The sequence below is a fragment of the Dermacentor albipictus genome, chromosome 3 (genome assembly GCF_038994185.2).
Source record: "Dermacentor albipictus isolate Rhodes 1998 colony chromosome 3, USDA_Dalb.pri_finalv2, whole genome shotgun sequence".
Taxonomy (NCBI): Eukaryota; Metazoa; Arthropoda; class Arachnida; order Ixodida; family Ixodidae; genus Dermacentor; species Dermacentor albipictus.
Genome location: NC_091823.1, coordinates 46,691,182 through 46,718,131, shown reverse-complemented (window position 1 = coordinate 46,718,131; position 26,950 = coordinate 46,691,182). Strand labels below are relative to the sequence as shown.

The window sequence follows — 26,950 nt, the reverse complement described above, 5'->3', positions numbered from 1 at the left end:
GCGTAAAAGTAAGAAAGAGAAAGGACCAATAGAAGCTGCACCGGCGACTAACGTGCAAAAGAAGAGAGCAAAAAATAAGGCACAGCTGATGAAAAGACATCCCGGAGGCTCGGACACGAAGCCGCAAAAAGGAAACGTTATTCTCGGTATTGCGGGACAGATGTAAGCGGGCGAAGTCCGCAAATCTGATTACCCGGCACGCTCGGACCTCGAGAGTGTGGCATTGGTGCCAGCATTCCAGCCTTTCGCTTCGGCGCGGTCCACCCGATCTCTCCGTTCGCGACTTTTTCTTTTCTTTCTCTCACTCTGTGTCTTCCTATTTTCCCTTTGTGTGCATCTTAGACTGGACTCATGTCGGGAACGCTCAGTAAATAAAGTCCTGTCTCATCGGAGTCCAGAAAAGAGAATGTGCTATCCCGATCTTAACTGACACTCACGCTTTCTTCTTCGGCGGCGATTCCTGCATTTACCGCGTTAATTTGCGCAGTGCTCTCCGACAACTTACCTCCTTAGGGGGGAGGAACGATCAGTTAGGAGCCACGCGACCCACGAGGTTAACTCTAACGCTGGTTACGGAAACAGACTTTAGGCTGTAATGGCTGCCCTTGTTAGCTCGGCACCGAGAGAACTCCCGGAATGCGACGCCACCAGGAATAGATTGTAGTTGACCTCCTTTGAAGATCACCTAATGTCCCAATAAGAAATACTTTAGAAGAAAGAGATGTTCGGACATCAGTATCTTCTCTGTCATTTTTCTTTTTCACTCTGTGCGTGGAATGAAGTTCTCGCAGGCTTTTCTACGCAAAAAAGAGGTGAGGCGTGCAGACAGGACACAAGAGTAGAGAAGTGGACAACACGAAAGCCTTGTTGCTTCTCTACTTCTCTACTCTTGTGTCCTGTCTGCACGCTTCACCTCTTTTTTGCGTAATGAATCCTCACCTATCAACTATCTGTCGTTATAGGCTTTTCTACTCCGACCGCCCCAACCTTCCCACTTCGCCCCCTCTTAATCAACGTGATTAGATAGATAGATAGATAGATAGATAGATAGATAGATAGATAGATAGATAGATAGATAGATAGATAGATAGATAGATAGATAGATAGATAGATAGATAGATAGATAGATAGATAGATAGATAGATAGACAGACAGACAGACAGACAGACAGACAGACAGACAGACAGACAGACAGACAGACAGACAGACAGACAGACAGACAGACAGACAGACAGACAGACAGACAGACAGACAGACAGACAGACAGACAGACAGACAGACAGACAGACAGACAGACAGACAGACAGACAGACAGACAGACAGACAGACAGACAGACAGACAGACAGACAGACAGACAGACAGACAGACAGACAGACAGACAGACAGACAGACAGACAGACAGACAGACAGACAGACAGACAGACAGACAGACAGACAGACAGACAGACAGACAGACAGACAGACAGACAGACAGACAGACAGACAGACAGACAGACAGACAGACAGACAGACAGACAGACAGACAGACAGACAGACAGACAGACAGACAGACAGACAGACAGACAGACAGACAGACAGACAGACAGACAGACAGACAGACAGACAGACAGACAGACAGACAGACAGACAGACAGACAGACAGACAGACAGACAGACAGACAGACAGACAGACAGACAGACAGACAGACAGACAGACAGACAGACAGACAGACAGACAGACAGACAGACAGACAGACAGACAGACAGACAGACAGACAGACAGACAGACAGACAGACAGACAGACAGACAGACAGACAGACAGACAGACAGACAGACAGACAGACAGACAGACAGACAGACAGACAGACAGACAGACAGACAGACAGACAGACAGACAGACAGACAGACAGACAGACAGACAGACAGACAGACAGACAGACAGACAGACAGACAGACAGACAGACAGACAGACAGACAGACAGACAGACAGACAGACAGACAGACAGACAGACAGACAGACAGACAGACAGACAGACAGACAGACAGACAGACAGACAGACAGACAGACAGACAGACAGACAGACAGACAGACAGACAGACAGACAGACAGACAGACAGACAGACAGACAGACAGACAGACAGACAGACAGACAGACAGACAGACAGACAGACAGACAGACAGACAGACAGACAGACAGACAGACAGACAGACAGATAGATAGATAGATAGATAGATAGATAGATAGATAGATAGATAGATAGATAGATAGATAGATAGATAGATAGATAGATAGATCTTCCTGCATGTATACCTGTATACTGTAAATCTCGCACAGCTTCTATACTTAGAGCAAGCAAAATAATACAAGAACTTTGCTGGACGCATACATGTACAGGCCGCTGAACTGAGTTCCGGGAGGCACGCCAAACTCTCTCTCAGAGTCGCTTCTCTTCTCTTTCTCTTGTTCATTGACCAGCACTCTTTTCAGGCCGATAGTACCTCAGGCAAGAACACAGTAGGCGCAGGGCGAGTACTGAAAGCCAGACATAACTTTTATACCCCCGTACGGTGATTTCCGACTGAATCCTCTTCTCCCTAATGGGCTGCTTATAACTCGCTCGAAAGAAGTTATCTTCGCACACCGTGTGCATTCTAGTAGCTAGACTCCTGTATCGGTAATTAATGGTTCGGTCTCATTGTTCTGTTATCGGCAGCGCGCGCCCCCAACCAAACATTGAGAAGAAAAAAAGGCGAGAACGGAAGCCACTAGGAGGCGCCTGCATAATACGGCGTTCATTGCTATATCATTACGGTGTTTCTCGGACGATAGAAACGTGCGACTGTGCGTCCCTCGTACCCTTTCTCCCTTCGCAACGCGTCAACCGCAGTACCTGCCCCACTGCGGATGGCGCGCTGACACGCTGATTGATGAGCGCGGACCACAGCTACATCGCCCGCCGAGGACAGCGGACGCCGGCGGCTGCCAAGGCAATTGAGGATCGCGTGGCCCCACCCTGATATTCGCGAAATAAATAAAAACAACTTGTGACGGGGACGGGGGTGGAGGGGGCAGAGAAGTGCGGTCGGCCATTGGGGCCCATGCTGGTGTGGGACACGCCTCTCCAATATGGCGACAGGACCGACGCAGACGTGCCGTGTGTTTTAGGCGTTGCAGGTACAGTACAAGCGCCTGAGCGCGTGGTCCACGCGTATGCGTCCACGTTTCTGTGCATGACAGGCTTCAATATGCATGAGAGGAGGGAGAGAGAGAGAGAGAGCGTACGCTTGCGTTTGGATGTACGAATGCGTCCGTCTACGAAGGCAAGGAAGGGATGATATATAACGAAATATTTTATTCCAATGATATTCCTTTTCGCGCTTCGTCAATGATCCGAGACGCGCTCCGCCTACGTTATCGCCGGGATCAGCAAGTTCTGAAAGGTAGATGATAAGAAAGACATGATGTCGGCACAATTCTTGCAAGATCGCATGCAAAAAATTTAGCCTACACCAACAAGAAAGAAAAACAAAAAAAGAACGAAACGCGACAAACGAGCATCTATATATTCAACTTACTAAATCTTGCAGCTTTGACAGGCGCATTAAGTAGACAGCGCACTCAAGTGACGCCTGCATATAGCCGTAGCCATATACTTAGTTTTAAGAGTATTCGGTATCGGGCGGATAAATCGAACCTCAGCGCTAGATTCTGCGCTCCATATATCAGCATAGGGCGTCCTATAACACGCTGGGACAAGTGGTTTAACAATCCGTGTACTTGTATGGTGGAGCTGCTGATTGTCTGACAGCAGCTGCAGCCCGCACGCACTTCATCGCGAGCAGTGAAAGCGCTGCGTGAAACACGACTCCCTCTATGCGTATAACACGCTCGGCAGGCCGCCGAGCAAGTACCCTAAGAGCAACCCTATTTTGAAGCGGGAAAGCATCGACACTCAATCAATTTTATGCAATACTTCGCTGTTTCCTTGGCACAAGGGAGGGGCATGAGGCGTTATTTTCATACGTGTAGGAAAAATTGATCGCTCGACTATACCTAGCTCGTTGGTTCGGCAAGCAACGGGAGGAAATTTCGCTCGCGGCCACAGAGCACAGGTTCTTTTGGCATACGCCGTTGACACGGCGTCGCAGCAAGTGAGCGGCTTTAAAGTGTTAGCTTGATTTAATCGTTCTGTTTAGTGGTGTGAGGCAACACAGTCGCTATAAGAAACTCCGTGGTAGACAGCTCTGGATTAACATCGACCGACTGGGATTCTTTGCTGTGCACCCGAAGGCCACGAGCGTTCTGCCTCCTTCCAATTGCGCGCGTGTGTGTGAAGTGATTTTAGAAAAGGAGACGGAAGAGATGAGTGCAGCGCCGTAACTGTCTCTCACAGGAGGACACCTCAACCGCACTACACGGGGAAGAGGGAATGGGAAGAAAAAGATGAAGGAGAGAAAGACAGGACGAACGTGGCAAGGGCAAAAAAAAATGGGAGTGCGGGGCTCAGAGCCGCGCTCTCAAGTGCGTCGCGTTGCAGTAGTCTAGCAGAGCCGAAAGACCGTGCTACACGATGGACGAGTGAGGGAATAGCAGCGCGGTCGCCGTATCGCAAGTCAGTCCCAGTCGCCGATAGACTGTACACAAGTCCGTGCGCACCACACCGAAGGCAGGGCAGTGAAGTAGCAAGGAGCGTCTCCAAATCGGCGCAGTTGCTGCACGCGGAGCCGCCAATTCCCTGCAGCCTGTGTGTTCTAGCAGCCGTCTTGAAGCAGCTGACGCGCAGGCGAAGCAGGAGAGAGCGGTCCGCCCGGGAGAAACCCACGCGAGTCATAGCCATTAAACTACCGTGCCATGTACATAGAGCAATTTTAAAACACAGTAGGCCAACCTTAACTTCAGGATTTGTCTCAGCTAACCGCAGTATAAATTGCCGATGTTTCAGTTGTGCTTTGTCACGTTCGTGTTATATGTGCTATTGCCACGGCATTTCGCGTTGCGATCAAAGTCCTACATAGGCGTAACCTAACCAAACCTAATGTAACTTAGCCTAACTAGGCCACAGCGAGCAAGGTTCATGAACACGTCCAACAAAAAATGGCTGTGGCTTAGGTAAGGTTAAGCCCAGGATGCGAAGCATACTAGCCTTTATTTTAGTTGTTGAACCACTGTTTAGCCTGGTGAACTGCTGTTGCTTGGCTATATTTGGTTCGGCTAGACGAAGAAACAACTCATGCATTACTTCTTCGCCTTCAAGAGTGGAACGCGACAGCGTTCCCGTCGACCCGCCAAGGGGTGTAAGACAATGGGCTACAGGGCAGCGACTACGCGCCCCGCATTGGACGCGGTGAGCGTCGAGCAAAGCAGCGTTCGGCGCGGCAACGAAATGTGCGCCTGAGCAAGAGACGCACGCCTTAGAAACAGCGCGTTTCTAAGGCAACACCGCATTCACTAGAGGCGCTTTTGTACCGCTTTGAAGCGTTGTACTCGTGGCTCAGTCATTCTTCTTCCGGCTACCGTTCGGTGCGGACGCGGAATCATGTGCTCCAGCGGAGCGGCGATAGCGGCCTCTGCAAGCCGCGGAAACAGGATTGAAGACAATGACGGTCAGGACTACGAGATCATTTTGCCTACATTGCCCACCGGACGTGTTGTGGTTAATACTGTGTTTTTGCACGGCGACGTACGAGTTAGGCCCTACAGGGTGGAGGACTTCCGCGACGCCCTAGCCAACGCTGGTGCGCTTCCCGACGTGGTGGCGTTGGGGGCGTACCAAATCAACCATGTTTGGGCGGTGACTCTCAACAGCACCGAAGCAACTAAGAAGTTGGCCGCTCTCAAGGAACTGGAAGTAAAAGGACGCCGCTGCATTATCTTTGATCCAGATAACCAACAGGTGAAACTACGGCTGCACTGGATGTTGCACGGCGTGGCGGACGACGACATTCGGACGGCTCTCGCTGCTTACGGCAGCGTTTCCGAAGTGACCCGGGAGCGATGGCGTGTCTCAGGCGTCAAGGAGAAAGGGTCCACAACGAGGACCGTGCTCCTGAAGCTGAAACCCGGTTTGAAGGTCGATGACCTACCTCACCAGCTACGCGTTGCAGGAGAGTTGGCCCTTGTGGTGGCGCCTGGGCGGCCTATGCAATGCCTACGCTGCCGTGGTACGGGCCACGTTCGACGTGAATGCAAGGTGCCACGGTGCTCAAAATGCAGACGCTATGGTCACGTCGACAGCGATTGCGTCCGCACGTATGCGGTTGCTACGGAGCCGGCATCGCAAGACAAGTCGACTGAGCTGCTGATGGACGTCGACGAGGCGGAGGAGGCAGCGAAAGGAGCCGAGGAAGTGGGCAAGCCAGCAGGAATGACCGACCCGTCGGGGCTTGCCAGTGGTGACACAAGCACGTCAAGCAATGGGGAGACGCACCCCGATGAGAAGGAATTGCCTGCCAGCAGTGACACAACCAAGTCAAGCAACGGAGAGACGCACCCCGAGGAGAAGGAATTGCCTGCGTCTCGGGCGAAGGCGTCGGAGAATGGGAAGAGCGTTCCGGCACCCACAGTCGTCGACCCAGCGAACAGCTCACCGAACGCTGACCTGAGCGGCGGCCGCGCAGTCAGCGTCTCCGTGCCAGCCAAGCGCCCTTATGGCCACACCGGCAGCGAAGGGGATAAGGTGGCAGCCACCAGCGTCGAGGAGCCGCCTGCAAAAACAACTCAAGCCAGGCGGGCCAGTCTCCGGCAGCGACCTAACGTTTCGTCTGAGAGGCGAACCGGCGATACAGCATCTACGCTGCAAGGTTCGGAGCCTGCACAGGCTGGCTCCGGCTTCAACGATGGCGTCTAGCCAAGCGCTAGACGCGGAGGGTAAGCACCATGCTCTCGGCCTTTTCACTTCCTTGCGAAAATGGCTCCTGCATCTCCGTTGAAGGTCGCTACACTTAATGTCAGGGGCTTGGCAGGAAAGAAAAAGCAAAGTCAGGTGTATCGGCTTTTAACGGAGCACGACATTGATATATTGGCCGTGCAGGAAACAAAAGTTGACGGTGAGGAAGAGACCGGGAGCATGGTGCGACGTTTCACGTCTAGATTCTATGCTATTGTGAGCCATGCTATCGGCAGATCTGCTGGTTGTGTCCTTTTTATTAAGAAGTTGCCGGCTCTGGTCGTGCATGCTGATTTCTCGTGCTTGTCAGGTCGGTGTGTTGCTGTCGATTTCGCACTCGGCGATACAGAATGGCGTGTTTTATGTTTGTACGCACCAAATGTGGTGGATGAAAGGGTCGATTTCTTTAGAAGTGTTGAGCAGCGTCTCAGCTTCGATAAACAGCTGATTATCATGGGCGACTTCAACTGTGTCCTGAGTGCATGTGATAAGACTAGTGATCTGCGGTTCAGGGACGCAAGTACTGAGGTACTGTCGCAAATCATAGACAAATGGAACCTTGAGGATGTGGCGGAGTGTATGCAAGGCGCGGGTGGTGTGAAGTACACACATTTCCAGCGTGCAAGTCATGCCCGTCTGGACCGCATTTATCTAACGTTGGACGCGATTCCAAAATGCAACAGTTATCAAGTAGTGCCGGTGTCTTTCTCAGACCACTGTTTAGTAGAGTGCGGGATTGGGGCAAAAAAACGTGGCAGTGCTTTTAGCTGGGAACTGTGGAAGATAAATAACAAGCTGATTAAAGACGATGCTTTCAACCTTGCGGTAGTTGAAGAAATCGGCAAAATAGAGCCGAATAAAGAACTGGAAACATGGCAACAGTGGGAGCTTTGTAAGGAACAACTTAAAATAAAAGCAATAGAGCGGTCTTGTTCTATGGCGTACGAGGAGAAACTAAATGAACGTAATCTAAGGTCTATGCTTTCAAAACTGCTCGAGAAAGAATGCGAAGCGCCTGGTAAATGGATCGATGACATTAGGAAAACGAAACAAAAAGTCGAAGTGATAGAAGAGGAGCGTTATCGTGGTGCGCTGGTCCGGGCGAGAGCCGAACATGTAGCTGCTGGGGAGACACCGTCTAAACGAGCACTCGGAATTGAAAAAGCCCACGCTCGTCGAAATCACATAGACAACATAGAATGGGGGGGCGTCTTATCGGATGATAACGAACATATTAAGCGTGCATTTTTTCAGTACTATCAGGCATTGTTCGCATTACAGGTTGCCGACATGAACTCGTTTAAGGATAAGTTCCTTGAGGCACTGCCGCGACTCAACGATGAGAAGAAGGATAGGTTAGAGCTGCCAATAACCGAATCAGAGGTAGAAACGGCGATAGACAATTTAAATCCTGGTAAATCGCCAGGACCGGACGGGTTAAGCGCGGCGTTTTACAAAGCTTTTAAGCGTGGAATCGCGCCAATATTGACGGTAGTGTTTAATGAAGCTTACAAAATTAACAAATTGCCTCCGTCTTTTGCAAGATCACACACTGTCTTAATCTCCAAAACTGACGAAGTGGAGAGGTTACGACACGTAACAGCGTACCGGCCAATCGCACTCACAAATGTGGATTACAAAATTTATATGAAAGTTTTAGCGCGAAGATTACAGTCAGTAATCCAGGAAATCGTTGGGCCGCATCAAACGTGCGGGATTAAGGGACGATCTATTACGACTAATATTCACACAGCAAGATGCGTGCTGGAGTGCTGCGATATTACAAATAGCCGCGTGGCCATCTTACAACTAGACCTTGAAAAAGCTTTCGACTGTGTCGCGCATGAAATTTTGCTTTGCATACTAGACCATGTTAACGTTGGTTCTGTTATTCGCGAGGGTGTCGCCCTGGCGTATCGGAACTGCACGACGAGATTGATCGTTAACCAGAGTCTGGGGGCCCCCATTAGCGTGCAGCGGTCGGTACGCCAGGGTTGTCCCCTTAGCCCTCTTTTGTTTTGCTTCTACATAGAGGCGATGTGCTTAAACATCATGAAAAAACAGACAATTCCCGGTTTTCGGTTGCAGGCAGCGGAAGTCAAGCTGTTGGCATATGCGGATGATGTGGCGGTTTTTTCAACCAGTAGGGAAGGTGTAACTGAGGCTATTAAATGTGTAGAGAACTTCTGCCAAGCCACAGGCAGCAGAGTGAACTTAGCAAAATCACTAGGGCTCTGGCACGGAGAATGGCAATCGACGCCCGACCGCTTCGCAAACGTGTCCTGGGTTACGACCCCAACGAAGTACTTGGGAGTACCTTTAGAATGCTACCGTGATAGCGCGACATATTGGACAGCGCAGACGCATGATACACGTGGAAAGGCGGAAAGGTGGAAAGGAACAAACTTGTCGATTTTTGCTAGAGCCACCGTGTGCAATCTGTTCTTTATTAGTAGGCTGTGGTATGTAATGCAGGTGTTACATTGTGCAAGACTCAATGTACAAAAGCTGCATCGAATTTTTGCCATTTTCGTGTGGGATGCGCAATGGGAAAGGTGCAGCCGAACAAATTTGTTCAGAGGAGTCAAGAATGGTGGATTGGGCCTGGGACACCTTTTTTTGCGGCAGATTGTGAACAGGTTTCTTTCCTTCGCGACGTCAGCGATCCTTTTTTGCGCACCGCATGCCAAGTAAGGCTCGGGCGCGCGTTGCCAGACTTTGTTGTTTCAACCGAAACACTCACGGGAGGCATTTTTGGATATTTTAGAGAAGTTGTCGCAAGTGTACGATTCCTTGCAACGAGGTTTTCAAATGAATATTTATCAAATGTAAAAAAGAAAAAATTGTACAAAGATTTGTGTGACGTTGTTCTGCCGGAGCCAATGTACAGAGCCCTGTACAGTGGAGGCCCTGGTAGGGACGTGTTAAAGAGAGTAAAAAAAATGCAAGTTGCGCCAGGGGTTAAAACCTTCTTTTTTAAGTTACACACTGGAACATTGCCAGTAAAAATGTTTTTACAGGAAAAGGGCTTATTTCTTCCATGGGGATCTCACTGCCTTATCTGCAAACAACCAGAAACGATAGATCATGTTTTTCTTCATTGTTGGGGAGGGGTATTTTTTTGGGACGTACTACAAAGAACGTTAAAGAAACAGTTTCCCCTCGACCCTCATGGAATACGGTATCTACCCATTGCTAACGAGGATGGTTTTCCGTTTGATTTAATAATGTTAATTGGCCTCCACAGTATTTGGCGCTCTCGAATGGCAGGATACTACTGCGATCCCGACGCACGACCAACGCGAATTTATTTCCGTGAAACTGTGCATCGGTTTGTTGAGATTTTGAAGGCCGGTGGGGATACCCCCGAGTGGCTGTCAAGGGTGGAGCCATTGATGGCTCTAAATGAATTTTAACGTGACGAAGCCAGCCTCCCACCAGGCTGTTTATGTCAATACGACGTGTTCATTGTATCTTTTATGTTTTGTTCTATGTATTGCTATTGCTGTTCTTTCTTTGTCAAGATCAGGCAATAAAGAAAAAAAAAAAAAAACTCGTGGCTCAGTGGTAGCGTCTCCGTCCCACACTCCGGAGACCCTGGTTCGATTCCCACCCAGCCCGTCTTGCAAGAGTTGAGCCAAAGCCACTTCTCCTCTGTCGTGACGTCACGGTGTCACGTGATTTCATGGTCACCGCCGCGCCTGAGGAGCTGGGTTGAGCCCTCGTAATATGCTTCGCATAATAATTTGTGCGCTCCGTTGTATCCTGCGCGCAATTATTCATGCCTACAGTACATAATGCACGCGGGCAGCTTATTCCTAGTCTCGCGCGATTAATTGGCGCTATAGCACGCTGTAGAAGTTCAACATCGCTGCCAGACGCATCTTCAAGGTCACTCACCTTCTCGGAATTTGTTCTAGCAGTTCGTTCTGATCTCAATATAGCACTCAAGCTTCACAAACATTGATAATCTTCTAAAACTACCCTTTATAAAGTACAATGTCGCGAAACCTTTTGCGTCAGATATCGAAAAGAAAAACCTCTCAGGAAACGTCATAAATTGAGAAATATTTACAAAAAGCTTTGTGCTGGTGCACCAGTGCCACCGCTTCAGTAAAGCAGCACACTCCTTCAGAGAGTAAAAAAGTTTAGTGCTTCCACGTTCGAATACATAAAAAAATAAAGAAAAAAGAAACAACGTGCGCTGCCTGAAACTCTCCAATTTATTTTCAACGACGTATCTAGAGGATCGCGCTTCTTGCATAGTGGAAGTAGTTGCGAACGCCACAGTGGCATACCGAGAAAGAGAAAAGTTAGGTCACCTGAGCAGAAAAGAGCCGGTTCTGCTGCTCTACATGGCGAGGAAAGGGAAAACACAGATATGAATAAAAATAAAAGAGAGAGATCAGTAAATAAAGGTTTACCGCAGGCGCAGAGGCAAATGGCACCGCAACACTCTCAAAAGCAATCTCTCAGGCCTGTACGCAGCGCCAAGCAAACCGTCTCACTATAGTTTCCTTTAGTAGACACTCCCTTTGTGGCAACTGTCCTAATATTTGATGTTTTCATAAAACGCAATCACGAGCAAATCCACACTTCGGCATTGCGGCACCTTATCGGGCCTTATCCTGGCATCACCACCATGATGATGACGATCAGTCTGTTTATGCCCACTTCTAGAAAAAGGTCTCTCCCAGCGAACAGCCAATTAGCCTTTTAAGGTGACTTTTAAGGTGAACTGAAAATTTACTAATCTCATCACACCGTGCAATTTTCTGCTGTCCTCGGCTGTTTGAAACGAGACCATAACGGCTGTCTCTGGAACGAATAAGAAAACAAAGGCTGCTCAATTGAATCTCGGAAACGAAAACGCTAACAAAAGAGGAGCACCCCGCGAAACGGAATCTTGCCTTTTATGCTCACAGCGACGGGTCTCATGAGCACCACTCAAACGCTCCAAGCACGAGAACAAGCACAAGAGTGGCACTTGGCGCGAGAAAAAGACACGCCGGACGACCGCCCTCGGTACGAAGAGCTTCATAATTCAAAGGTGCGGCGCCAACGCTTGGCCTGAAACACATTTGCTGGCAGCCCCCTATCCCAGAGCACGAAACGGATGACGTCATGGGTGGGTCTGTTGTAGCGAGTTGGGCGTGAAACAAAGCAGCCGCGCTCCCCGACACACTAATCTGCACTCACTGTCATTGCTTATTAATGCTCCGACCGTGCGTATTTAATGCGAACGGGCGCTCGCCCGATACTATCTGACGAAAACGCTGCGAGCCCCAGTTTGTATTAGGCGACGAGAGCAGTGAGAATGGATTCAATTTAAGCTCGCCATAAAGCGAGATTTGCTCATTTGATGGTGTGATACCGCAGATTAGACATTATTTCTCCTTTATATTATTTCCCCTCGTTTGCTTCTCAATACAACTCTACCAAGAATGACCTCTTTCTTAATTACATACTCTAAGAACGCTTACTGATAGCACTTCTGAGACACTGCTACTAGTCATTATTTTAATTTTCCACTCCTTCGTGCCATAGAAAAGTAAAAAACAGCTGCTCCCCAGCAAGAATACGTCTAGTTGATTTTCAAGACAAAAGATGAGCAAACACCCCTATTCTAAATACAGTTAAATTTTGTTCAACATATGGTCATTTCATAAAAGCGCGACTAGAAGGTAACATTATTGTTGTTGTATGCGAGTAGTGTCAGCGACAACACCAAGCACATAGTCTGTATGCACACGGTCACTTCTTTCGCTGCTGAAAGTCTGTAAGGAATACACACATCGGGAATACGCTACACTGGTATTCATAATTCACAGCCGTCAGCGCTTTTGGTAATTGTGCTGGCGACTGAAGTGCAAGTATTCAATTTACAAGGGCCTCGGACCCTTGAATCTTTCGGTGGTGACAGCACGTGCTTTATTGTTCTTCACAACACCATGCGGAGTGTACAACTATCATCGCGATTTGCGCTTCTCACAAGTCACGATTGACTGGAAGGCAGAGGGAAGCTGAGATAGTAAGTAATTCGGAAAAATGTTTGCAAAGAAACTCGGTCACTAATTTTGCAGTGCTTTAGAGAAAGAGTAAGGTAAACGTCGAGATTAGATAGATAGATAGATAGATAGATAGATAGATAGATAGATAGATAGATAGATAGATAGATAGATAGATAGATAGATAGATAGATAGATAGATAGATAGATAGATAGATAGATAGATAGATAGATAGATAGATAGATAGATAGATAGATAGATAGATAGATAGATAGATAGATAGATAGATAGATAGATAGATAGATAGATAGATAGATAGATAGATAGATAGATAGATAGATAGATAGATAGATAGATAGATAGATAGATAGATAGATAGATAGATAGATAGATAGATAGATAGATAGATAGATAGATAGATAGATAGATAGATAGATAGATAGATAGATAGATAGATAGATAGATAGATAGATAGATAGATAGATAGATAGATAGATAGATAGATAGATAGATAGATAGATAGATAGATAGATAGATAGATAGATAGATAGATAGATAGATAGATAGATAGATAGATAGATAGATTAAAATCAAAGTCTTTATCAAACTCGAGCCTCATTGCTTAGTCTGTCATTGCCCTCGTCGAAGCCAATGTAGGAAACCTCTGCATGTCATCATCATAATCAGCAGCAGCAGCCTGGTCACAACCACTGCAGGGCAAAGGCCTCTCCCATACTACTCCAACTACCCCGGTCATGTACTAAATGTGGCCATGCTGTCCCTGCAAACTTCTTAATCTCATTCGCCCACATAATTTTCTGCTACCCCCTGCTACGCTTCTCTTCCCTTGGAATCCAGTCCGTAACTCTTAATGACCATCGGTTATCTTCCCTCCTCATTACATCTCCTGCCCATGCCCCATTTCTTTTTCTTTATTTCAGCTAAGATGTTATTACCTCGCGTTTGTTCCCTCACCCAATCTGCTCTTTTCTTATCCCTTAACGTTACACCCATCATTCTTCTTTCCATAGCTCGCTGCGTTGTCCTCAATTTAAGTAGAACCCTTTTCATAAGCCTCCAGGTTTCTGCCCCGTACGTGAGTACTGATAAGACACAGCTGTTTTACACTTTTCTCTTGAGGGATAATGGCAACCTGCTGTTCATTATCTGAGAATTCCTGCCAAACGCCCCCCCCCCCCCAGCCTATTTTTATTCTTCTGATTATTTCAGTCTCGTGATCCAGATCCGCAGTCACTACCTGCTCTAAGTAGATGTATTTCCTTACCACTTCCAGTGCCTTGCTACCTATCGTAAACTGCTGTTCTCTTCCGAGACTGTTAAACATTACTTTAGATTTCTGCAGATTAACTTTTAGACCCACCTTTCTGCTTTGCCTCTCCAGGTCAGTGAGCATGTATTGCAATTGTTCCCCTGAGTTACTAAGCAAGGCAATATCGTCAGCGAATCGCAAGTTACTATGGTATTCTCCATTAACTGTTATCCCCAATTCTTCCCAATCCAGGTCTCTGAATACCTCCTGTAAACGCGCTGTGAATATCATTGGAGAGAACGTATCTCTCTGTCTGACGCCTTTCATTATTGTGATTTTGTTTCTTTTTTTATGGAGCACTACGGTGGCTGTGGAGCGGCTATCGATATCGTTCAGTATTTTTGCATACGGCTCATCTACACCCTGATTCCGTAATGCATCCATGACTGCTGAGGTTTCGACTGAATCAAGCGCTTTCTCGTAATCAATGAAGGCTATGTATAAGGGTTGGTTATATTCCGCACATTTCTCTAACACCAGGAATACCTCTGCATGTGAGACACATTAAATAGACGGTTGCCATACGAGCATGATAGGATAACACAATGAAGTTTGCTAAATAGCAAGGTATTACAAATTAAATATACTTCAATAATCAGTTTACTATGGGCACATACTTAGATTGGAGAACTGAAACAGGTCTACATATCTTGCAGGCATATTATTGGAAGAAATACCGAAGCTATAACGTTACAGTTACCAATCGCTTAAACATCGCTTCTCACTTGTGTGCCGCAATGCTATCACCTTGCATTTTGGTATCAAACTACACAGGACGTCATCTTCGAAAGCTCATATTTCAAAGCAGAAATGTTACCTACATTCATGAGTGGTGCCCCGAGCACTGCCCAGCTTCCCTTCGACAACTTCAACGTATGTCCCAAATTACTTATTCAATAAAGCTATTAGAGCAACTTTGTTAACTAGCAGCTATCATTTCGTGATTCGTAGGTCAACTAAAACCCAGATTTTCTAGTGATGCTACCCATTCGGCGGCTTTCCTCGATAAGACAAAGGCGGCTAGTAAGCCTTATTTTAAGCGCTGAAAACTGCAAGAGGACTTGGTATAATCATGGTTAGAGTGAAAACAAAACTGACGCGGAAAATCGATGCCATTATTAGACGGTGAATTGTAACCGCTTGAAGGGATCTTATTCGTGCCATGTTTCCCCCTTTTGTTGTTCCTCTCTGCGCTTCTTGTTCTTAGTGCTAGCGTCACCCATGTGCTATCTCCAGGCTCCAGAGTATCCAAGCCTCAGTAGTGATAGTCACGTTTCTGTTTTTCGTCGTCTGTATTGCTCGCGCTATAAACGGATAGTTTCGCAGTGATAAGTTTTTTATCCTTCTAAACAATGGCACTATATATATATATATATATATATATATATATATATATATATATATATATATATATATATATATATATATAGTGCGTGTGTGTGTGTGTGTGTGTGTGTGTGTGTGTGTGTGTGTGTGTGTGTGTGTGTGTGTGTGTGTGTTTGACGCCACGCTAACACACCTTAAGCGACGAAAAAAAAAGGAAAGAGAAGAAGAAAGCACAACACAACACGTCACATGACATAAAGATTATGAATGCTAAAAGCTAGAGACCAGGCCTGTAGTTGACGAGAATTCTAGCATAGCTTAGTGGTCCTCATATCGACTTGAAGCTCGCTTCCCTATTCTCCTCTCCTGTCTGTTCTTCTTACCTATTTTTTTATACCCGAGAACACGTAGAATAACGAGCGGCTGAGGGCAAAGCCAGGAGGCGACGAACTTCCAACAGCGTTGGACAAATAATTCACGTGCCACGTTTCTTACTTCTCTGGGATCCGGATTAATGGCTCGGGAAACCACAAGCCAAGGCATGAATGCTTCCGGCCTGTTCTATCAAAGTACCTCCGGTAAAGCGCTATCATGTCGTCACTCCTGGCCAAGCGGCAAAGCTTTCCTGTTATACGTCCTCAACTGGCGCGGTGCAAGATAAATTGAGCAATAAGGACATTCCCCGGGAGGCCATTCATTTATTGTTGATCTTTTTTTTTATTTCCCAGCTATTGTCATCATTTAGTGAGCATACAACGCAACAAGGATAACGAGGATCTGGAAAATCCGTGCCTCTTCAGCTGCATTCAACGAATACTTAGGAAACAAACACTGACAGGGAAGAAAACAGGAGACGATTGTCAGGCTGCTTGGCGTTTAAATCCCCTGTATGTTGAAGTGAAACGTGCTACTGAGTCACAAGAACCTATATACGAAAAGGACGCACACGACGCGTGGATTCTATGCGTTACTGTCCCTCAGCAGGCCGTTTCAGACCAGCATGTACAGCAGGGTAAATCTTTAGCTGGCTCGAGCGAGCACCAACTTGCCGTAGGACAAGAACAACCTAACAGATGGCTCTCCTACCTGCACTAGCCTTTGTGAGCATGAGCTTAACCTTGACCGCTTCGCAACCTCGCTCCATCGTAACGGGCTGGAAAGCAGAAAAAGCAGCGTTCGCAAGAGCTAGTTAAAGGTTTAGCCGGCTGTAGATCGAACAAGCCCTAGCTTTGTCACATCTAAATATGCTTCGAATTTGGCAATAATTATTTCGCGGCACAAAAGCCCGTGGTTCACCGCTTATCTGGTGAGTCCATGTAATAAGGGCAATGCTTCGTAAAAATCTCAAGGAGGAGGAGGTGGAGACAAAGGGGAGGAAAGATGGGGAGGTTAGCCAGTGTAAGTACCGGCTGGCTACCCTGTGCTGGGAAAAAGGGTAAAGGGAATAAAAAGAGAAAGAAGAAGAAAAATCTCAACACTACTATACTAGAAAAACAGCCTTTCAAAAACCTCAATCGTTCTCTGCCTGTATGCGGCAAAGCAAAGTGTCCTGGTTCAGGAAGAAAGAATCACGATGAACATAATACGCACGACATGCTCGCGTAATTTTACTGATTGGATAAATTGTGCTTTCATGTTAGTCCTAATACCCTGCGGCGTTTCATAACATTAGAACGTTACGTGAGTGAATTTTCGGAAATAAGAGATACCTGGACACCAGGCTAGCTCAAAGGTAGACAAGCGTCCGTCTCTAACGCATTGAACAGTGCTACGGATGTCGAAACATTATACAATAAGCTTCTAGTATCCCTTAAATATGGCTCCCTCCTCGCGACTCAGCAACACTCCCCTTATTTGTTTGCATAAAAAATATATCTTCTTTGCAACTTCAGAGTCGCAGGATGTTGCTTTAACTGTCTTGTTAAATGTAGGTAGCCTTTGCCGAATGTTTCGACGCCAGCGATTTCACACTCGGCAAGCACTGAAATTAAAACCTGGTAAGATGTTTAATCTTAATTCTTTTAAAGAAGTATATTTCTTTGGGTTGTGTAGTAAGTTCACGCACAGAGAGGTGAAAAGATGCTTGCAAGTCTTGGCATCGTAGCATACGGCAATTTCCGATAACGGCCGCAGAGTTTCCTGTAGCGCCAGCTTTTCTTTTTTGTTGTTTATTGTTATCATTTTTGTATCAGTGTTGCCCAATAAAAAAAAAAGACGTTACTTTGGTGTCTACGCACTTCTAGAAAGCTTCAGCTCCACCTAGCAGTCGAAGTAAACTTGAGACGTTGCATTATTATAAATAAAAAACTCTCAGCTGTCCAAGTAATAAGTTATGCACGGTTTAAGGATATATATAAAATACATGAAAATCTTTTCATTATTCCACATTGCGCTCAGCACAGAGATGTTGAGGGGCTCCACAGCTTACTCGCGCTTTGTGCTTTCGATTTCCTTTAAGCTGAGTCACACAAAAGTGCAGCCCAGCCAAGGAGATTATGCCGAGTCGCTCCCCGTAGCCGTCTTTGCGAAGGCAGGTGAAGCGACGGCCAATGTCTCATCGTATACTTGCAGGAAACAAAAAAGGCAGAAAACAGTGCTCCAGCAGGAGTTAATGAAAAGCCCGAGTGCTCTCCCAAGTTCCATTTTAGATTTATTCAGATTCCGGCTCTCCTTACTCAGGTTTAAGTCACCTTATGTTTTGAAGCGCTATAGAGACTGTAGATTAATTAGAGGGCCGTTTAAAGATTAGCATTGGGAGTAAATGGAAAAACAACGTATGGAGCAATGCAGAAAGGTATGGTCTAGGCATTCTTCGAAGTGTGGAAGGGATAAAATGAAGTGTGCTTCAGGGAACGACGGAGGAATATATAAGAATATGTACGGGTGTTAGGGCACTGGAGGGAGCTGTGTGGGAAAGACGCTGACTCAGGATAGAGAAAAAATGCTAGAAAGCTAAACAAAAAGTAATACCCAAGCGTCGTACGCAGTGGTCTACAAATAGGCGTTAAATGTGAGGGCAGCGGTGAAAAGACAGCATCACGGGAGCAACGACATGTAGAAAGCCGGATACATTACTATATCAAAAAGCAAAGCATGGAATCAGAAAGTAAATCTTTTATGCCAGTTGAAAGGATAGTGCTTGAATGTTCAAAGCGGAATCAGGGTGCCTGAGCACGTGGAGATAAGACCAAGATAAGGGGCTCTTTAACGTGCACCTAAATCTAAGTACACGGGTGTTTTCGCATTTTGCCCCCAATCGGAATGCGGCCGCCGTGGCCGGGATTCCATCCCGTGACCTCGTGCTCAGCGGCCCAATACCATAACCACTAAGCAACCACGGCGGGTCTGATGTGATAACTTGAAGTGTAAGCTGAAAAAAAACCGACGGCTGAAAAAAAATTAATCCTGAGCCCTCCACAACGGCTTTCCGCATAACCCGCCTTGCAATTTCTGGACGTAACGGGTAAATTCCACATTTATATTTTTTGAGGTTGCAAGGAATAGCCGGGTCAATTCACTGACACGTTTTCTTAGCTATTCGTGTCAAGGAAAAAGTATAATGCAACCGCCAACGAGGGCAAAGCAACGAACTCGGAAAATAAAGAAAACTCCAATCATTCAGTCCCCATCTAATTATGGCGCAAGGCGAGAAAGCGCTTTACTACGCATAGTCTTACTACGCATTTAGCCATGCACCTAATTGATAAACCAGGAGTTTCAGCCTATTTCACCGTTCGCCGAACAACAACAATAGGTTCGGTAAACGAAACGTGCAATAATGTACACAAAGAAAGAAAGAAAGAAAGAAAGAAAGAAAGAAAGAAAGAAAGAAAGAAAGAAAGAAAGAAAGAAAGAAAGAAAGAAAGAAAGAAAGAAACGTGCTTCTTCACCTCATTTTCGTCCGCGAAAATGGCCATCGCGCGCCATCTCACTCTGAAAAAAAAAAACAATTTGGAGTGTCTATTCTTTTCCGCGAATTACTTCCGTATCGCCGCGATGTTCCTGAAGTCATTTTCAAGTTGCCGCCGTCTCCATCGAAGGGAGGAGCGCTGCAGGCAATGGGCCCTAAAGGCTGATAGGTTCCACAAGCCAATATCTTTAGTTCCTATCCGCCTACAAGACTCGTGCGAGCCCACCGAGGTCATTTTCTGTTAAACGCAAAGCCTGCGCGAAGGATGGTATGCCGGTTAATTTGGTAGCCTTGGCATTTGCAGCGATACGCTGCTCCGAAGATCGTGATATTCGCAGAATCACTCTGAGTTTGTTCTTTGTTGCGGTTGCTTTTTTTGTTTTTGCGAACACGAGCAGCCATTCGGAACGCCCCATTTTCGTGAACCATTGATTTCAATGGTTAAGCTACGGGCTCGGGATGTCCGGTGGAAGGCTTGTCCTTGCATTAAACGAAACAATTCTACCAAAGCCGGTGATGTGATTTTGGGAAACACCGTAGTGAGGTCGAATTGATTTTGACCACCTCGGGTTCTGCAACGTGCACCTAACTAGTACACGAGCACCATCGCATTTCGCCCTCATTGAAATTCGGCCGTCGTGGCCGGGACCAGATCCGTGACGTGGAGCTCAGCAGCATAACGCCGTAATCATTGTGCTATACCACGGTGTCTTGTTCTTGGATGCTCTCACAGAGTCGCTTTGTGTTTACATGCACCTGGCTGAAGCGTCTGCTCACTCACGAACTCGTTCCCACTATTTATTCTTACTTATTCGTTCATTTGGTGCTCACAATTTCGTTCAGCACGATGGCGAGGACACAGTGGCTTAACCCTTTCAGCCCTGGCGTCGTCAAATGACGACAGGACTTGCAATCGGAATTTTCAGCGTGAAAAAAGAACCGAAACCGCTTGTATTTTTCCCCACTCGTACTATTGGAAGTACTAGTGCCATCGCCATGGTTAGTCACGTGACTCTGCGGAGCCGTGTCGAACGAGGAAGAAGAGAGAGAGAGAGCAAATGATAAAGGAAAGGTAGGGAGGTTAACCAGGACTGAGCCCGGTTGGCTACCCTACACTGGGGAAAGGGAAAAGGGGACTGAAAGATTAAAAGAAGAGAAAGTCCACTGGGGATATCGTTCGGTCACTCAGTCCGGGTCACAGACGCTGACTCAGTCCAGTAGCCTTCAAATATCGCAGCAGAGCTTTTGTGGCCTTTCGTAGCTGCGATATGCGAGGCCATGGTCCCAAGATCTTCTTCAAGGTGAACGGTGTGCTGTCTAGCTGATTGAGAGCTGTGCAGAGGTCATGTCTTTCGTTTTGAAAAGATGGGCAGTAGCACAGTAGATGTTCTATAGTTTCCTCGGCACCGCAGGCATTACAGTCGGCGCTATCAGTCATTCCAATCAAAAACGTATACGCATTGGTGAATGCGACGCCCAAGCGTAAGCGGCACAGCATTGTTGCCTCATTTCGCTGAAGTCCTGGTAACAGCCGCAGTTGCATAGAGGGGTCGAGGGAATGCAATCGTTCTTGGGTGAATTCAGGTGTATGCCACTTCTCTAATGTCATACGGTGTGCTACCTTGCTTAGGTGTTGGGCTGCGTCGGTCCGCGATAAAGGTACAGAAACAAGGGTTGCTCCTTCGTGGGCTTTCCTAGCAGCTTCGTCAGCGAGGTCGTTGCCGGAGATACCGCAATGGCCGGGCAGCCACTGAAACACGACGTCGTGTCCTTTCGCTATCATACAATGGTGCATTTCTCGTATCTCCGACACTAGTTGTTCACACGACCCGCGACGAAGAGATGACAGAAGACATTGTAAGGCCGCCTTCGAATCGCAGAATATTGCCCACCAATTAGCGGGTTGGTTGTTAATGTAATCAACGGCACTTCGGAGGGCAACAAGCTCCGATCCGGTCGATGTTGTCATGTGAGAAATCTTGTATTGGATGCTAATTGATCGTGATGGTATAACCACTGCGCCGGTGGAGCTGGTCTGAGTGGAAGAGCCATCCGTATATATGTGGACTCGGTCAAAATAGAAAGTGTTCAAACAATCCAGAGCTGCTTGCTTCAGGGCCAAGGTAGGCAGGTCGGTCTTCTTTCTTATTCCTGGTACCGTGAGACGCACTTGAGGTTGTTCTAAACCCCACAACGCTGAGGTTGAACGTGCTGAGGGTGTGAAGCCCGATGGTAGACAGGCACGATGGATGCTGACCTCCTTGGAGAAGGACGCCTGCGGTCGTCGTTCTGGCAGGCAGGCAAGAGAGCTTGATGGAATGCGTGAAACATGACGAACATGGGCCCTAAGCGTGTCGATGCTAATGTAAGTCGTGATCGGATGGTCTCGAGCCAATATAATGGTTCCTGCTGTTGAGGCGCTCCGCGGAAGTCCTAGGCAAACACGTAGTGCCTGGGCTTGCACGCTCTGTAGTTCTCGAAGACTTGACTTGCATGTTTTAGCAAGCACGGGAGAACTGTAACGTAGCAATCCGATAAAAAGTGCTCGATATAACTGTAGCATGGAGCCCACTGACGATCCCCATGTTTTCCCGGCGATAAACTTGAAGACATGAACAATAGATGTGAGCTTCTTCTTCAAATGGGCAACGTGAGGGCTCCAAGAGAGGTCCCGGTCCACAATGACACCCAAAAACCGATGATTTCTCTTGTAGGAGATAGGCTGGCCATTAATGCATACTGGATAACGAGACATTGGTTTTCGTGTAAAAGCGACTAACGCACATTTTTCTGTTGAGATGGTAAGGCCTTGTGTGTGAAGATAGTGAGATGCCTGTGTTGCTGCTTTCTGCAGCCTTGCGCGAACCTGCAGACGAGTGACCGCTGATGACCAGATGCAGATGTCGTCGAAATGACAACAATCAACATGGCAGACACGCCGTCAGGTACGTGCGCTCTTTTTTATTTTTTAATTGAATAGCCCCTGCGTAGTTTACGTTGCGATTTTTTATATAGTCTCTAAACAGATTGCAGAGAACGCATGTGCTTGAATAAGCGTCATTGCATGGTGATATTACTTGTAAGAAGATGTTTTTTCCGTGTGCGGTTTTGACGACAGCAGGGCTTTGTGGTTGTATATGGCGTGCCGTCGGTTTGCCATTGCGTCCGATTCCTGTGCATGTTTTTTTTTTCTTTTTTCAGGCACGCCTACACCGTGCATACCGACAGATACATTCTATTCCCGCCAGGACTTGCGTTCTAGGCATCTGGAAGAATGCACGGATGCAATTTTCCGTGAGCTTGATAATGGAAACTTGTCTGATGTGGAGGGAGAAATCGACGGATCTTCCGACAGCGGTGACGAGTTTGAGCAGCCTGAGCCAGAACAGGCAGAAAGCGAGGATGAAAGCTCGGACGATGATTGCCAGCCATCGACAGCTGCATGGACAAGGAAGAAGTTCACAAAACCGGACACAACTTTTGAGTGCGAAGAATTTGCTTCAGTGAATGCAGATGAAGAAATGCACTCACCGTGGGGGTATTTCTGTCGCTACATTCCGAAGAGCGTATTCATTGAACTAGCCGAAAAGACGAACCTGTATTCTGTACTGCAAGAAGGCAAATCGGTAAATACAAACGAGCAAGAGATCCGACAACTCTTTGCACTTCACCTCATCATGGGCGTCATGCGATACCCAAGGCTGCGGTTATATTGGAAGCCGGAAATGAAGACTAGGCTGGTTGCATCTACCGAGCTCTCACGCAACCGCTTTGAAAAGCTAAGAAACAATCTCCACATTGTTGACGTGTCTCGGCCTGACCCTGATGATCGCCTCTGGAAGGTAAGACCTCTTCTTGATAAATTCGAAGAGAGGTGTCAGGCACTGCATGTGGAGGAGCGATTGTGTATCGACGAACAAATTGTTCCCTTCAAAGGAAAGCTGGATATCAAACAGTACGTGAAAGGGAAACCACACCCCTGGGGTATAAAAATCTTCATGCTTTGTGGAGAGTCTGGCATTGTGTATTCTTCGCTGCCATATCAGGGGTCAACGACACGGTTAGAAGAAAGTCTCAAGCAACAATATGGTGTGACAGGTGCTATAGTGTCACAGCTGGCTTGTCGAATTCCCTGCGACAAGGGACACAAACTATATTTTGACAATTATTTTACATCGCTACCTCTTCTGCGCGCGCTGCTGCACAAGAAAATATTTGCGGCAGGAACTATTCGAACCAACCGGTGTGAAAAATGCCCATTGGAGTCGGAGAAAATTCTAAAGAAAAAAGGCCGCGGAACTTCTGCTTCCATGGTCAGCAAGGACGGAAAAGTAGCTGTCACGCGATGGTATGACAACAAAGCTGTGACCATGGCATCGAACTTTGTGGCCATTGATGACGAGGACACCGCCAAGCGGTGGAGCAAGACGGATAAGTGCTACATTGAAGTGAAACGCCCAGCTGTTGTAAGGATGTACAACATCAGCATGGGTGGAGTCGATAAAACCGACTTCCTTGTAGCGCTCTACCGTACGAAGATACGGTCGCGAAAGTGGACACTGAGGATGATATTTCACGTTATCAATGCCTCGGTTGTGAACGCATGGCTGGAGTATAGAAGCGATGCAGCTGCACGAGGGCTGATCCCTGCCAAGCAACTGGACTTACTGGACTTCACCCTCCATATTAGTGAAGCACTTGCACGAGCCGACAGCCTGCCAAAGATGCAAAAGCGAGGAAGGCCGTCACTCTCCCCTCTGGTGACTTCGAAAAAAGCAAGATATGCTGAAAATCGGCCTGTACAAGACGTAAGGTTTGATAATGTGGGACACTGGCCTCTTCGTACCGATAGCAGGGAACAGCGTTGCAAGCTCGAGGGATGCACAGGACAAACCCGTATCATGTGCGAAAAATGCAACGTCCACCTGTGTCTTGCCAAGGCTCGAAACTGCTTCAGAGGCTTCCACATGAACAATTAGTGATGTTTGTGTTTGCCATGACTGTGTTTTCCACCTCTGAATAAATTACCTTTTCACTGCCTTTCGCAACCACTGAGCCCTGATGTGCGGTTTTGACGACATCATTGTAAACCGGTAAATAATAACACAAATGACTTATTTTTTACTCAGGCATGATTCTAGAGTCCTCATGGTGCAAAATATGCACAGCAAAAAAATATATGCAAATAATAGAAAATCCAGGGCTGAAAGGGTTAAGTCATTCTTTGTCACTGAGCGTCGCTCTCTGGGTATCGAGTGGCCCGCGACGTCATGCTTTCGCTCGGCAAGAGACGAGAATGCGAGGACCAAAAGCGCCAGACTCGAGTCTGTCTCAGTTAGAGGTCTCGTACGAGTTAAAAGCCAGCCACCGCATTTCACTGTAGCCTATCGCATAAGCGCACGACGACGTCGAAAAGGCAGTGCCCCCTTGCATAGGCAACAGCTTCTAAAGCACAAAACTTCGTAGCATAGGAGGAGGAGGAGGAGGAGGAGGAGGAGGAGGAGGAAATAAAGAGAGAAGGCATGGATGGTAACCAGAAATGCGTCTGGTCGGCTACCCTACTCTGGGGGACGAGAGAGAAGGAACAGAAAGATGTGCATACAGTTTTAAGGCGGCAGTCTTAAGCGGTACGTTGCAATGGCTCATACCCGAAAAAAAGCGGCGTCTATTCCAGTGATGCAAAAGATCGGGGATGCAAAAAAAATATCATTACCAGGAATGGCTCTTATCTCCGTAAGCAAGATGCGATGACTGAATATGAATGAAGAAACTAAAGAAATAAAGAACGAAGGAAAGAACAAAGAAAAAAGAACCAAGAAAGAAAAAACGATTGAACTTTAAGGCAGAGGATTTAGGTGCTCGCATGTGTCGTTGAAGGGGACTGCATACAGCGCCATATGTTTGCTTCACACTGCGAGTCGTTATGTCTTGGCAGAAGTCTGACCCCTAGGATCGTATAACCTAATGCATTACCACGTGTGCAGCTAACCCGTAAAGGCGAAAACCTTCATGGGTTACAGGAGTGTAACATGCTGCCGAATATTTACATATTGAATGACTCAGCTCTTGAATATGCGCTATCAGGACACCATAAAAAGAACTTACTGTTAAACTATATTGACTAGTTTTATTCCACATCCATCGAAACTAGCTTGTTGAACCAGGTCTAACTAATACAATGTATCTCCTCTGAAAGGATTGCAAGAATGTCTAGATACATGGGCTTAGTTCATCAGAGACGAAGAAAATTACGGCCATTATCCTTTTCGTAGGAGGGAACTCGTTTACGCAGAAGCGTTCGATTCCTCCCTCTATGCTATCACCAACCAAACAAGCTACTCCACACCAAGTGAGCCTCAATAGCCGCCCAAGCTATATAAATAAGAGAAGCGTTAAGGGCACGACAGCAGAAGGATTCAGCCTGCGAACGAAACGTTTGACTTTTACTGTCTGGATTCACAAACACTTCCCAGGTGTTCTTTACGACACCTATCCCAGCCAATCCTACTTAGGATCAACTATATAGGTAAAATGTAGCAACTGAAATGGAATCGACTAAGGATATCCCTTGTGCTGATTTTACCGCATAAACCAAGGTATTTCTTCCGAGGAATCGACTCATTCAGCGAGGTCTCCAAATATGAAACACCGGGGTGTTGTCATACTTTCGACGTAACCTGACGGCTGTACGAGTAAGGAGAAAAACCGCAGGTCACGCTCATCTAGGGTGTTCTTATCGCTACCAGAGGCAGGAAACAACTACCTTTAAACACCTGGTTTTCACGTTCAATAGTAAGACAGTCGGGTGGTACTACAGATTAGGACACCGAAATACGGGTATGTTCTATACTGTGTTTTTCATGGTGTGCAGTACTCATGGTGTGCTGTACAAAACTTTTTGCTGAGCTAGCTCATTCATGAGTTAAAAACAAAGGTTACGGCACTAAGCAGACGATGACGAAGTGAGACACAAACGACACATACGGGCACCAATGGCGCCAGTTCGTGTCGTTTGTGTCTCACTTCGTCCTAGTCTGCTTAGCGCCGTAACCTTTGTTTTTGGAGCTCTTGAAGACAGGCCTAGTAATTGTATTGTGCCATTTCTTGAATGTCGATACAACTTTCATGGCCGTAAGCTTTACTATAGCGGCTATATTCATTTAACCAGAACATGAACTATTACACAGGAACACATTGAGTTTTTTTTTTTCAATCTACTGATTACCGAGAACATCGTGCAGAGTGCCCCAATCTATCTGAAAAGTTTCCACACAGAGCAAGCGTAAAAACTCGGTCGCCTAGCTTTTGTTTACAGCATACGGCTTTCCGACGCCGCAGTCTCTCTTGGAGCAAAAGAATGAGGAGTAATTTCATTGTGCTTTCTTGTTTTTAGTAAACTGGAAAAGATGGAGATAAATAGCTTGATTCAGCAATCTGAGTTGCAGTAAAGTGCGCTATGCCGGCCCCCGCCTCCTAATCCAATCCCGCTGGTGAGGTGAACGCCTG

At 46.8% G+C, this 26,950-nt stretch overlaps 2 protein-coding genes across 9 annotated transcripts in view; one reads left to right on the top strand and one right to left on the bottom strand.

Annotated features, from left to right (window-relative positions):
• LOC135898170 (head-specific guanylate cyclase-like) overlaps nt 1–26,950 on the bottom strand; it is a 231,213-nt gene that overhangs the window by 84,653 nt on the left and 119,610 nt on the right. The window lies entirely within an intron of this gene.
• LOC139057846 (piggyBac transposable element-derived protein 2-like) lies at nt 22,366–24,492 on the top strand. The gene is made up of 2 exons (XM_070536593.1): nt 22,366–22,389; nt 22,646–24,492. Exons 1-2 carry the CDS (start codon nt 22,371–22,373, stop codon nt 24,421–24,423), a joined length of 1,797 nt encoding a protein of 598 aa, XP_070392694.1. The 5' UTR covers nt 22,366–22,370; the 3' UTR covers nt 24,424–24,492.